Source organism: Haplochromis burtoni, unplaced genomic scaffold (assembly GCF_018398535.1).
Source record: "Haplochromis burtoni strain Fernald_Lab_line unplaced genomic scaffold, NCSU_Asbu1 Contig_875, whole genome shotgun sequence".
In the NCBI taxonomy this organism is placed as follows: domain Eukaryota; kingdom Metazoa; phylum Chordata; class Actinopteri; order Cichliformes; family Cichlidae; genus Haplochromis; species Haplochromis burtoni.
Genome location: NW_024583236.1, coordinates 14651 through 29136, shown reverse-complemented (window position 1 = coordinate 29136; position 14486 = coordinate 14651). Strand labels below are relative to the sequence as shown.

At 41.1% G+C, this 14486-nt stretch overlaps 1 protein-coding gene across 3 annotated transcripts in view; it reads right to left on the bottom strand.

Moving 5' to 3' along the window:
• The window catches only part of anos1b (anosmin 1b), a 65528-nt gene that overhangs the window by 46021 nt on the left and 5021 nt on the right, over window positions 1-14486 (bottom strand). For all 3 annotated transcript variants that reach the window (XM_042215936.1, XM_042215935.1, XM_042215934.1), the window contains exon 2: window positions 2047-2094. In XM_042215936.1, the coding sequence (XP_042071870.1) occupies window positions 2047-2094 (48 nt within the window). The remainder of the gene's footprint in view (window positions 1-2046; window positions 2095-14486) is intronic.

The following is a 14486-nucleotide window of genomic DNA, read 5'->3' as shown; positions in this document are numbered from 1 at the left end:
ACCGAGATAATATGCTGAAAAACGATATTCAGTAACACAGCCACAAGCATGCATGTGTTGAGTTTAAAAGGCTGCTTTAATCATGTGACAGGAGGCAAATCTGTGCCAAACGCATTTAGTACAACTAGTGCAAAGATTTCACTTCCTCTGATCTTTTTTACATTTTTGTCTTTGGTTTGACTCTGCGGTCCTCACCAGAGATGGGCAGCAACGCAGTACTTTTTTCAGGTAAGGAGTAAAGTAAGGGATTAGCATTGCAAAAAAAGTAATTAGATTACTGTTACTTTCCTATAAGCATGCAACGTTACTGCGCTACTAAAGTGTGATTTTGATTTTGAGAGTGTACGACGTTCGTGGCAGCAACAGACGTGTGCAGATCAACAGTGGATAATATGGAGTGATGGAGAGAGTACAACCGCGCAGCGTTTAAAGCTTGGAAGTACTCACATTACTTTGAGTTTGATTCTGTAAAAAGTGACAAAACATTAGTGTCCTGACACTCTGCGTGGGAAGAAAACTTCTTTCTACAGCGAAAAATTAAACTTCATCTGAGCGAGCAGCGAGCACGCTGCCACGGAATGTGACATTCACTGACATTTGCTGTGTTTTACTTGCATCTATTTGAAAGAGTGAGTGTAAACACAAAAAATATTTTATTTTATGATGCTGGAATATGCAGAAAATAGGTTTAAATGTTAAACAATTTCTTCAAGTCAAAGACTGTTGCATATAATTTAATTTTTGCTTGATGCATAAAGTTAAAAGATTAAAATAATAAAACAAGTTTTAAAAAGAGACTTTTTCATTTGATTCAGTTTTATATGATGGATTATGGAGAAAAAAATTACAATTGGGCTGAAAGGTCTGTTGCTTTATTACGTATTCAGTTTGGGTAGCATGTTTTTAAAAAGTAACAAAATTACTTTTGAAAATAACCAATCAATAAAGTAACAGGATTAAGTTCTTGGGGAAGTAATCACTAATAAGTAACTAATTACTTTTGAAAATAAGTAATCAGTAGAGTAATGGGATTACTTAATGGAGAAGTAATCAGTAATTAATTACTTTTTTCAATTAACTGGTCCTCACTGCTAACTCTGGAGCCAGAGTTTTATGCAGGTGAAGTTGATTTACGGCCCTGCAGAATCTCCATAGACCTTAATAAATGCCATCATTTGCATTTGTACTTTTATGCTATCACAAGAAAACTGTAACTAAACTGTTGCTATTAGCAGTGGCTAGTGGCAACTAGCACTAGCTAGTTGCTCTAGCTAGTTGTTACAGCAGCTAGCTACAGCAACTAGCTACTGCAGTCCCACTTTGAGAAAGTTAGATAAACTTTACTATTACCTTCTGATTAACAGAATCTGACTGATACAGGATTTCTACGGCTGATATTTAGAAAAGATATATTATATTCAATCATTTTTTTCTTTCTGATACGCAAAACATAAACAGATCTCCATTAACATTTGTTATGTGAAGTTATTCATTTACTCATTTCCACGCTGCCCGACTCGGCTCGGATTAGCTGGTTTTTGTGTTTGCGATGTTTTATTAAACACAAGTTGTGAACAGATATGTGCAGACTGCCCTCTGGTGGACAAACTATGCAACATCAACACTGATAACAGGGTTGAAGGATGTTTCTCCTGTCTCTTCTTTACTTTTTAATTTTCATTTATCGACCATTATAAGGGCAGATACCGCTCAAAAAACAGGCAGATAGATAAGATCTGCTGAGGAATCAGTTGTGCTCCATTGTAGATGATTTGGTCTGTGTCAACACAATGTGTAGGTAATTTTCAAGGAAGGTGTTTTTGGCAGGCTATAGCTTTGGACACTGCGCAGGGTATGCTGCTAAAAGAAGACGAACCCGGGCATTCGCTCCTATTTTGTTTAGGGGTTAGGACTGTTTCTTGATGTTTGAGGTAACGGGACAATGAGGGGTTGGTTATATGCTTAATGTTCCTGGTAAGTCTTGGACCAAATTAACAAATTGGTATGATGTCATAGCCCAAGCTTGTGAGTGTGTGTAGTATTTACCTGAGCACAGCGTCTGTGGTTTTCACACCAAACCAGGACTTGGTCACTCTGAAAAGAACAGAGAGGATGAGGAAGGATTAGAACAAACACAGACAGAGAAAAATAAATCGTGACGTGTTTCCTTCCCCACATTCAATCCCTTTATGTGTGACTACTGCATAACGCACAAGGAGACAGAAAGCAAAATATTGTTGCTTAAAAGGTCACTGACAAAATTACATAACCAGCCATGCGAACAGACACACACTCCACCTTTCTCTTATTTAGGTAATTATCCTCTGGGTGAAAAATGACTAAACATTCTAGGTTTGCGGCTGCAGAACCAGACAGGGACAACGTCACTCAGCGAGATGTATGGTTATGTGTGCATCTGTAAGTGTGAGTGTTGCACTCTTCATTGCTGAGTGAGTCAAGACCACCGGTAAACACGGCTGCTGTAACCAATATGACAGCGGTATCCGACATGTCATGACCACACGGACAAAAATAAAGATCAACCAAACCAACCCACCCTTATCACACAGAGTTTTCCCTTATTTGACTCTGTGCACCGTCTAGACAACAACTATACTGAACTAATGAATCTATTTATTTTGTATCATTCATGCAATGACACTTCTATAAATTCATAAGAATGGGCGAGAGGCTAGGTACTAGAGATGGACCGATCCGATATTACGTATCGGTATCGGTCCGATACTGACCTAAATTACTGGATCGGATATCGGAGAAAAATAAAAAATGTAATCCGATCCATTAAATATCACGAAAGCACCTCACAAAACTTGCAACACGCCGTAACTCACCTCAGAACGTTAGCACGTCGGAGCAGTATGCATCACGTGATAGAGCGGCTGTGGCATGCGGGACCTGTCGGTGGTCTGGATAGCATTTGGAGCTTCGCTAGCAACCCGGCATTTCATCTCCGACAAAGTTATCCCCGAGAGAAGTAAAGCAAGTGTGTAAGTCCATCTCTGAATCTTTGTAAAGCATTCCTGCGTTAAGCTTAACGAGCGACTGCCTCTCGCTCTCCGGCTGCTACTTCAATCGTGAAACTGCTAATGATCAGCTGATCGGCTTTTCTGTCGCGAGTCTCTCTTGTTTGTTTTTGGTCCACTTTGCGCCAGAAAGAGGAAACCAGCGGCTGAACAACAGCAGCACGTTTAAGCTTGATAAGCTGTTGTTACAATTTATTTAATATTACTTTCTACACCAGGATCGTTTTCTACGTAGCTGACGGCTGGTAACTGTGCAGGGGCGGATCTAGCAAAGTTTAGCCAGGGGGGCCGATAGGGCATTAACTGGGAAAAGGGGGCACAAAGACATACTTTTCTTTCTTATTCTCATTTAAAATGTCAGCTTTTAATAAATAATTATCTGACACCCAAAGTTTTAATTTGATGTAAAATGAATAGAAGTCAATTACTGTATATAGTACTATTAAGTCTAATATATATACCCTAGTAAGCTATAGTACTTTTTCCTTTGGGAAGGTACCATCTGTGCAGTCTGCAATTTTGTTGAAGAAAGATGTTGAATCTATTTAATATTTCTTGAAAAATAATTGATTTCTGTGCATTTTTTTTCACACTGCATCAAATTAAGGTTGATTACGTCGATTAAGCATCATGAGGTGGAGCGTGAGGGGTGGTTCCCTATTTTTTATTTATTTATTTTTGTTGTTGCTGGGAGTTGGAACCCTATTAGTTAGGTTGCTTAATATTTACGCTAAGTACTCTTTAAAATACCAGAATAGGGAGGATGGTGTAGGTTTAAGTTTATTAGATTGATCAGTATTGCTGAACTATGAAATATTTTTTTTGCATACAGGTATAACAGAATAGCTTTAGTGTAGTTGTTGTTTTAAACTTGAGTATGAACTTATACAAAATGCAGCAAGATATTTTAAAAAAACAGTTTTGTTGATTAAAAAACACTATATCGGATTCATATCGGTATCGGCAGATATCCAAATTTATGATATCGGTATCGGTATCGGACATAAAAAAGTGGTATCGTGCCATCTCTACTACGTACAACTGGGCGGGCTGCCAGTCTTCCATCATACCGTATTTTAATGCGCACTGTCGATGAACGGGTCTGTTTTCGTACATAAGGCACACCGGATTATAAGACACATTAAGCGGAACAGTCAGACAAGTAAACTTACTCAACTCATTCTTCTTGCTTCCTCCACTTCCGTACATTGATTCATTAATGTTGAATTCTCTTGCAGCTGCTCTATTCCCATGTTGTTGCAGTATATTAATGACTAACCTCGTATTGTGGATGGATTATCTCAGTTGTTCTCCTGACTGAAGTTTGGTCCGTTTACAGCATCCTGCCATGCGATTGCATTTGTCCCTAACCATCAGGAACCCTCACGTTAACTTTTATCGAGTGGAAAAAAGTTAGCGTTCATCCTCCAGCTTCACTGTGTTTATGTTATGCTAACATAGCTGTGTCGCTAGCGATCACGTAGCACATCATTATATACCAGCTAGCCCAACTTCAGTAACCCTACAAACGTCACTGCTGTTTAGTTTCTGTCTTCATTTATGTTGGAAGTGATAGCAGAGCTGTACGTTTGAATTTTTCAGAAATCTCTCAGTCAGAACATGCTAATCATGTTTAGGTGGAAGCTAGCGAGCTAACTTCCTGCTAACTTCTAACTCCGTTAAATTCTGTTTTCATGGATGCCTGGATGTTAAACTTAATTGTTACACCTGGTAAAGCAGCAACGCTGATGATTTTATTAAAGATGAAAGAATTTAGACAGTTTTTAACTCTCAGTGATGCTGCAGTGTTCGTTTGACTTTGGGACCTGAAGAGACGGAATTTAGGACCCAGATTGGTCGCAGCAGATGGCCCCGCCCCTCCCTGAACCTGTTCTGTCGGAGGTTTCTTCCTGTTAAAAGGGAGTTTTTCCTTCCCACTGTCGCCAAAGTGCTTGCTCATAGGGGGTCATATGATTGTTGGGTTTTTCTCTGTATCTATTATTGTAGGATCTACCTGTACAATATAAAGCCCTTGAGGCAACTGTTGTTGTGATTTGGCGCTAGAAAAATAAAATTGAATTGAATTGAAGTGAATAGATTACTCCGCCAGGCTTCTGACTACGGTAGCCGACAATCCATCAAGCGGTGCGGCTTCGTAGCTTACCAAAGTCGTACTAAAACATTTTTGACTGATTTTTGAGCGTCGTGTACTCATAAAATTGGTTCGAGGTCAGTGAGCACAACCAGAATTCATACGGATTATAAGGCGCACTGTCAATTTTTGAGAAAATTAAAGGATTTTAAGTGCGCCTTATAGTGTGGAAAATACGGTACTTTGGATTGAACGTGGAGAACTATTATCCATGAACACAGTGTGGCTGTTTCACAGTGTGGCTGTAACTACTCACAGACCCCCTTTTGAGCCCTTAAACTGGCGTAAAAACAAACTATTAAGTTTTCATTTGGCTTTTCTGCAATAATTCGAGGATTTTGAGTCATTTTGATGCCTTTAAATAGCAATTTCTACCAGCTGTTTTGAGCTTCCTTTGGCAGGATAGTCAGTTTTGGCACAACAGGCGGCCCTTCCCTCTGAAATGCTTTGTCATCATCAGAAAAATCATGAAGCCTTTGTGCACCTTCAAAACAACTATTATAATACTTGTGTGTAACTGCCTGTTGTTATGTGGCTATGCCTTCAGAGAGAAAGACTGAGCCTCTAGTGTGTGTTGGATAAGCCCCCTTAACAACTCTTAAACCCTCTCCTGAGTGAGCTGTATTTAGCCTGAACCAGCTCAACTCTTTGCACACACACACACACACACACACCCTTTTCAGGGTTTTAGGTTAGCATTTGTTCTTCTGGTATTATGAGGGCTATGGGGTTATAGTTAAGGTGACAGTGCTGGAGTTAAAGGTTAGAGATTAGGAGTTAAGGGATTTCACGGTACCAAAGATGCTGAACTGACGCTTTCGCTTGTAACGCTCAAAACGGATGCACATTGTTATCGATGGATGGAGGGTGACTTGTGCAAGCACTAAGCCTGGAAGTGAAGAAATTACTGCCACTAGATCAGTCATGGGTGATGAAGGTCTTAAACCTGAGACAGACTTTGAAATAAAGTGTTCAGACAGGCCTGTCAGACAGTTAAATGCTGACTATAAGACGGGGAACACAGCTCCGGATTCTTGTTTTACATCTCCAAAACCAACAAACCGCAAGTCACCTCAGATTTCTAAAGAGACCGTCCATTGAGTGTATGTGTGAAAATGATTAGAGCCCCAAATTCGACATAAACTTTGTTTGCCTCATTCCTCTCATACTCTCACGCCGTGCACTGCTACAGCTGCTTACTGCCTCACTTGTCCAGCTGTTGGCAGGAGTGAAGAATTGGTCAGCTTTCAAGAAAAAGACACAATGAATAAGATTGAAATGAAGATTTTGAGCTAAGCTTGAGCAAAGCTTCAAGGTTTCCCAGTATCTGTAAGTATCTAAAAAAAAAAAGAGGTATTCCTGACCTCTGACATTATACCTCCGTGATCACTAAATGACTAATGACGGGGCAGACACCCTTGGCTTAATAGTAACCTGTGCTGGAGGTTTAAAGGGATAATGCTGCTGCACACCAGCCTTTAAACGGCACAGAAGAGAGAAGGAAGGCGGAAGCAGTAGGCACTGTCAATTTTTGAGAAAATTAAAGGATTTTAAGTGCGCCTTATAGTGCGGAAAATACGGTACTTTGGATTGAACGTGGAGAACTATTATCCATGAACACAGTGTGGCTGTTTCACAGTGTGGCTGTAACTACTCACAGACCCCCTTTTGAGCCCTTAAACTGGCGTAAAAACAAACTATTAAGTTTTCATTTGGCTTTTCTGCAATAATTCGAGGATTTTGAGTCATTTTGATGCCTTTAAATAGCAATTTCTACCAGCTGTTTTGAGCTTCCTTTGGCAGGATAGTCAGTTTTGGCACAACAGGCGGCCCTTCCCTCTGAAATGCTTTGTCATCATCAGAAAAATCATGAAGCCTTTGTGCACCTTCAAAACAACTATTATAATACTTGTGTGTAACTGCCTGTTGTTATGTGGCTATGCCTTCAGAGAGAAAGACTGAGCCTCTAGTGTGTGTTGGATAAGCCCCCTTAACAACTCTTAAACCCTCTCCTGAGTGAGCTGTATTTAGCCTGAACCAGCTCAACTCTTTGCACACACACACACACACACACACACACACACACACACACACACACACACACACACACACACACACACACACACCCTTTTCAGGGTTTTAGGTTAGCATTTGTTCTTCTGGTATTATGAGGGCTATGGGGTTATAGTTAAGGTGACAGTGCTGGGGTTAAAGGTTAGAGATTAGGAGTTAAGGGATTTCACGGTACCAAAGATGCTGAACTGACGCTTTCGCTTGTAACGCTCAAAACGGATGCACATTGTTATCGATGGATGGAGGGTGACTTGTGCAAGCACTAAGCCTGGAAGTGAAGAAATTACTGCCACTAGATCAGTCATGGGTGATGAAGGTCTTAAACCTGAGACAGACTTTGAAATAAAGTGTTCAGACAGGCCTGTCAGACAGTTAAATGCTGACTATAAGACGGGGAACACAGCTCCAGATTCTTGTTTTACATCTCCAAAACCAACAAACCGCAAGTCACCTCAGATTTCTAAAGAGACCGTCCATTGAGTATATGTGTGAAAATGATTAGAGCCCCAAATTCGACATAAACTTTGTTTGCCTCATTCCTCTCATACTCTCACGCCGTGCACTGCTACAGCTGCTTACTGCCTCACTTGTCCAGCTGTTGGCAGGAGTGAAGAATTGGTCAGCTTTCAAGAAAAAGACACAATGAATAAGATTGAAATGAAGATTTTGAGCTAAGCTTGAGCAAAGCTTCAAGGTTTCCCAGTATCTGTAAGTATCTAAAAAAAAAAAAAAAAGAGGTATTCCTGACCTCTGACATTATACCTCCGTGATCACTAAATGACTAATGACGGGGCAGACACCCTTGGCTTAATAGTAACCTGTGCTGGAGGTTTAAAGGGATAATGCTGCTGCACACCAGCCTTTAAACGGCACAGAAGAGAGAAGGAAGGCGGAAGCAGTAGCACATTACAGTAATTGTGTAAACCCCAATGAATAGATTAGCAACAAGTCTGTGGGGAACAATAAATGCAGAGAAGAACAGATGAGGCAGAAACGAAGGAACCGGTGTCATGGTACCGCATAGAGACACGGAGAGAAACACTTCCCTCCTCTGCTGACTTCTAAGCTTGCTAATACTGTCTGCAGTACAAAAACCCTGTTGCTATGGATACACATCTTATAGTAGCTTCTTCTTCAGTCTCTCAACATTACAACTTTTCAAGATAACATCTCAAACTGATTCTGTTTGAAAACACAAACTGAATGTGAGCCTGGAAGTTTAGACAGGTTCACTTTTACACTCAAGTTAAATTTATTTAGATAGCAACAATTGATTTACAGCAACAGCCGCCTCGAGGCGTTTCGTATTGTAAGAGAGAGAAAACCTCCGCAATCCGATGGTGGGGAGGAAGAACTCCCTTTTATCAGGAAGAACTGGGCACAGGGAGATGCAGCTGAATGACGATGAAACAAAAGGGAGTGCACACTCTGAATCTACACTGAAGAACATAGGACGGCTAAATATCTATTTCTGCATAAATTCAGCGTTGCAACATTGAGGTGTATCATTGAAGTGTAAGAAAATATGCTTCCATTCAAAAACAAAACAGGAAAACCCTTATGTGCCCTCGCAGAAATACTACATGCACTTCACAAGGCAGGTTTGTTTGTGTGAATTTTACTGGCCAATATTAAATCTTACTCTGTGAAACATTTTTGCTCGATGAGTCCGAGCTGTTATGCTACCACGTACCCAAAAGGCAACTCAGATATCCATTAGTGCAATCAGTTGGTGATGTTCAGTGCTGCTACCTGCTGCTAGGAGTACTTTCTGATGGGTTGTATAATTTACCACTTTTAATACTTTTGGCTTTCATTCTTCACATTTCCCAGAAGCTCTTTCCGAAGCTGCCAGATGAATTTATATGAACTTTTGGGTATTAGGCTAGCTTTTAGCAAGAACCTAATAATGACAAGAGTATGGGTGAGAGAGAGAGCGCTGTTATCTGGTCTATTAAAGCTGCTGTAAGTATGAACTCTCCATTTCTCCCCGTGTGATTTCTGAACAGTGGAACAAAATGATAAATCAAGTGCAAATCTGTCAAGTTTGTGCTGTTTTCTTAGCAAACACACACCATGGATGGATATCGGTTGCTACGAAGTATTTGATGTAGGTATATAGGTAGTCCAAAGTTTTATGTTTTTGTCAACATCACGCTGCTTTGTGCCGCTTATAGATCCTTAAGCAGGGTTGTTTGAACATTCATGCACCATCAGAGGGATTACGGAAGCGGAGGATTAGCCTCTTTTGGTCACCCTGTCACTCCTTCTGTGTTTCATTTGGACTCACTGCCTTTCCAAGTCTCCGCATTTCTGCCAACTCCTGTAAAAATGACAGGAGAGGACTTAAAAATGACACCGATGATAAACTATAGATCTTCCAGCGAAAGTACCGAGGACAGCTAAGTATCTCCAGATTTTCACAGAGGAGATATAAAGCCGTGTTCCCCCCTGCTGGCCTCACATCTTCATCCTCGCTCTCAATCTTTTTCACGCTATCGTTCTTTTTCCTGTCTTCTTCATGCCATAACATCCTTCCAGTGTCAGTCAATCCACTTTAGAGCCTTCTGTAGTCTACACTCACACATATGGATGCACACATATATGAGCTAATCCCAAGTCGATTTCATGGGACATATTTGCTGTCAGAGCCAATTAAGCCAGTTTAGATGGGTCTGTGTGCCGTATGGCCATTAAACGGTGGTCAGAGTGAGGTTTCATAGGGTCTTGGTAAGTGTATTATGTATGTGTGTCTGCGGCAAAACAGCTGCACATGTTAAAAAAAAGTCTGAGAGAGAAAGAGGAGGTGGACTTGCATGAGATGACTAGAAAAGGAGAAAAGAAGCTGGATGTGGGCGACTGAGAGGAAGTAAGAGAGAGGGAGGACACTGAAAAGAATAAAGAGACAGTCAAAAGAAGGTGAAATGTGGAAATAAATATTAGTTAATAGGAGGAGACTGGAAAGGATGGGGAGTGTTGTGAAACAGGATGCTGTTCATCTGGCTAAAGTTTCTTCTTCAAGGATATTTTATAAATGAAAAGCCAACATTCAACACAACAAATCCATCAAGACAGAATATTGTAAAATAAAGATACAGACTTCACAAAAAGGCCTCAGCTGCTTTTTTTAATGAAGTCCTACAACAAGAATATATATATATATATATATATATATATATATAACAATAAAAGACAAAAAAAGCGATCTTAAGTTTTTCCACTTGTTGGGTCTTAAACTTTCTTTCAGTTCTGGGATCCGCAAGAAAAATCTGTCATGAGAGACCCATCAGAAGCACAAGACTGACCCTCAGAGTAGGAAACACTTGCGCTAAAGGACTTCCACATGGTTCTGACTGCTGCTGATCTTTGCTGAAGGAAAAACAACCTGATATTAGCCTTTAAAATAAAACACGACGACGCGTGCACAGTCAGCGTGCACGCACGCAGCTGCACACACCCGTCAGTGTTTGAAGGGGAGAGAGATATAAATCACACTTCTGCCAGATGCAGTGATTAAAAAAAAAAACAAAAGTGTGTGCAGGAGAGACAGAGGAGGAGAAAGTGTGTGTGTGGGTGTGTGCTGTGGTCAGCGCTTGTGGTGAGGTGCAGTAGAAAGTCTCTTTAACATCAGGCATTAACTCTGCTAATCACACCCAGATGACCAGAAGCAAACGCGGTGATGGTGTACGGCTTGTTTGTGTGATGAATATATCATGACTAACGTCCACTCAACACAATATAAAGTTCTTCCCAAAAGAACAGCCTTGAGGTCCGAAAGCTTCCCGACAGAAGCCCCATGACTCATTGTTGTGTCCACCTTCGAGTTCGTGGCGCCCTACATCCTGTAAACAACAAGCGTCAAAACAAAGGGGATTTTATTACGTTCCCAAATCTTAAAGCTTTCTCCTTCCATCAGAAACTGGGGTTTAGACGAGAAGACTGACAATATTCAAACCAGGAAGCTCGCCAGTGAGTTAGCGCAAAGAGCGTAAAAACAAAGAAAACCAACTGTCTGCCAACCTGTGTCAAGTCTAGTCAAGTCAAGTGTAGGGCTGCCACGATTAGTCGACTAGTCATGATTACGTCGACTATCAAAATCGTCGACGACTGATTTAATAGTCGATGCGTCGTTTGAAGCTTTGTAAGATCCCAAAAGACGCAGGAATAAGTAGCAGGATTTAAGAGTGTAATAACGGACTGAAACAGAAGATGGCAGCACTGCATGTACAAGGATGCCAGCTGCCGTTAAACCCCGAAGAAGAAGCAGCTGTGTCCCAGAATTCATAGCGCGGCCCTGCTCAGTTTCCAACAATGGCGGCAGCTAGTTAGCTTTAATATTACTCTTATTATTCTTTCTGGGTCACAAAATAAACGTTTAACATATTTTCAGGCGAGAATGTAGCTGTGTAAACCTCAAATATCTGCTCAGTTTATCAGAACACCACATATTTTCAAAAGCGCTCCGACGTTTTCGGAGACGTCTGTTACCCACTAGCTCGTTAGCTAGCCGGGGGCAAGGCTCACTAGAGCCGTGAGAACACCGGACGTTTTCAAACCCACCACCGTCTTTCGCATATCAGGTTAAGCATGATATATAAGTCAAATTTAATAAACTATCATCTTGCCTTTATTGTTAGTTAGCACAGACCTTAAACACTTAAAGCTGTAAGCTAATGATAGTTATATAAGAGCAGATGCTGCTGGTGTAATAAGCTGTACGTTTTACGTCCAGTGGATGATGATCTGATTAATCGACTAATCGCAAAAATAATCGCAGACTAGTCGACTATCAAAATAATTGTTTGTGGCAGCCCTAGTCAAGTGGCTTTATTGTCATTCCAACCATGTGCAGTGTTACAGTACATGGTGCTACATATAACAGACCATCAACACAGGACAACATAAAGTGCAATGTGCAAAAATTGCAACGAAAAAAACAAAAACAAAGTGCAACAATGTGCACAATGTGCAAAAACGAACTTGGAGTATAACGGTGTGCATGTGTGTTTGTGTGGAGACTTTAGAAAGTTATTGTTCCTGTCACTGAAACACACCTTAGAAGGCAGGTTATTGGAAGAACTATCCATCTGTTACGATCTATTACAGCCAATTCGATTAATGAACCACGGAGAGCATCCAGCAGGAAAAGCAAAGTTGCAGTCGAGCACTGTGGCAGCGTGCCACCTGTTGATTCTTCAGATATTTACAACCTTACTGAGTAGTAAACTCGTAGTTTCAAAGCCGGGCAAGCTGGGGATGGTCTTTAAAAAGTGATCTTGTGAATCTCACAAGACTCCAGTTGCCTTGCAAGGTGAGGCCATACCCAAGCCAGAATTTGCTCTTTGTTTGTCCCAGACGTACGTGTGACATTTATCTTCTTATCAATGGAAAGGAGTAACAAGGGGGAAAAAAGGATTTAAGTAGCACATATAAAATATCACGACAGTCTAGATGTGGCAAAAGAGTCTTTCTTTCTAAAGCTGCAACAAAGCCATGCCCTCAGAGCCTTGCCATTCCAGCTGTGATTTACTGTTTTGGAATTTCTTGTCCTGGTTTCAGGTGAGAGTCGCTCTTACACTGCCACAACTTTATCACCATCTATGCACTGATCAAATGACAGGGCAGTCACAAAGCTGCACTGGCTTTATCTTTGAGGCGAATCAAACAAGCCTTTGTTTCCTGCCGTCGCTCACCCGGATGCCTGTCTCGCTGCATGTCAGTCTACTTCTATAGCCTACGTATCAGTTCACCGAGTTGTCTGTCTTCACCTGCGTCTGTCACACCTGCTTGCCTGCTCTCCTGTCTTTCCATCCCTCTGCCCATCTTCACGCTTGACCGAGTCTGCCCACCTGCCCTTATCTCCTCGTCTGTCTCCGTGCAACCTGACCTGACCGTTGTCTCTGGTCTTTTTCAGAGCGTGACTGGTTGGCTGACCGACCTTTGGGCCGATTAGAGTTACCTACCGCAGCGTAGTCGGGACAGACAAATACACGCATGCGCACACTTAGACAAGGATGCACAGGGAGCTCGTTTAACCTACCGCCGGCCCTTATCCCTGGCTCGACGCATCAGCGCCACAGCATGTGAGCGTCTAAGAACACGGGCTAATCTGAGCTACTACGTATGTGTAAAATAATTCACCTCTTCGGGCAAGACGGGAGTTTTTCGCTTATTTTAGGAGCTTACATCAAGGAGGAATCTGGGAATATGACAACATACCAACATGTTTATATATATATTTAAGTGTGCTCTCTCACACACAAAAGAGCTATAATTACACTATTACGCCATACAAGGGAAAGTAGTGGAAAACCCAGAGACGCAGCATAAAGAGAGGTGTAAATAGAAAACTGGTGACTCAAATTCTAGTGGCTACACACTAGCCACACACACACACACACACACATACACACACACTGAGAAAGAGCCAAAAACACAAAGTTCACCCACATGAAGCCAGAGGAAGCAATGTGTGTGTTTGTGTTTGAGTGTGGTGACTGAGGAGGATGAGTAAAGCTCGGTTTGTCTTTACTGATGTCGTAGTTGCTGGAACTGTTATCTAAAGGCTTTTTTCTTTTTTCTAGAGGGAATGAATGCTCTAACATACTCCTACCCATCAATCAATCCGTGTGCTCTCTAAGCTGTCCTATAATAGTTTCGAGGAGTGATGCAACTCTCCAGGATGTGGCTGAGAAGAAAATTTGTTTCCTTGTTTCCTCAGAATTTTGATGTGCTTTTTATTTTGGTTTAAACACACAGACTCTTTTTAAAACCTCTGAGGCTCTGCGTCCTTTTCCTCTCCGATTTCTTCTAATCACAGTCTGTATAAAAGATGGATGTAGTTTGTGTCGTCTGGGTTTTTTGGAGCCAGAGATGACCGCATTTAGACGAATGTATAACGTGCTAAATTATAAGTTGATGCTAGCAAGCTCAGTTAGCAAGGTGGATGTGGAGATAACAGCCAGTTGGTGTTGGTGTATAAATAAATCAAGAATCAATCAATAAAATCAGTGCATTATTGATTGATCTCACATTTATTTTTAATCAAACAGACTCTACAAAATGTGTCAAAATAGAAAAAAATGTCAATCCTCACTGTAAAGATGTTAGAAACTGAAACGAACAACAACAATAGGGCTGCCACAAACGATTATTTTGATAGTCGACTAGTCACCGATTATTTTTGCGATTAGTCGACTAATCAGATCATGCATCCA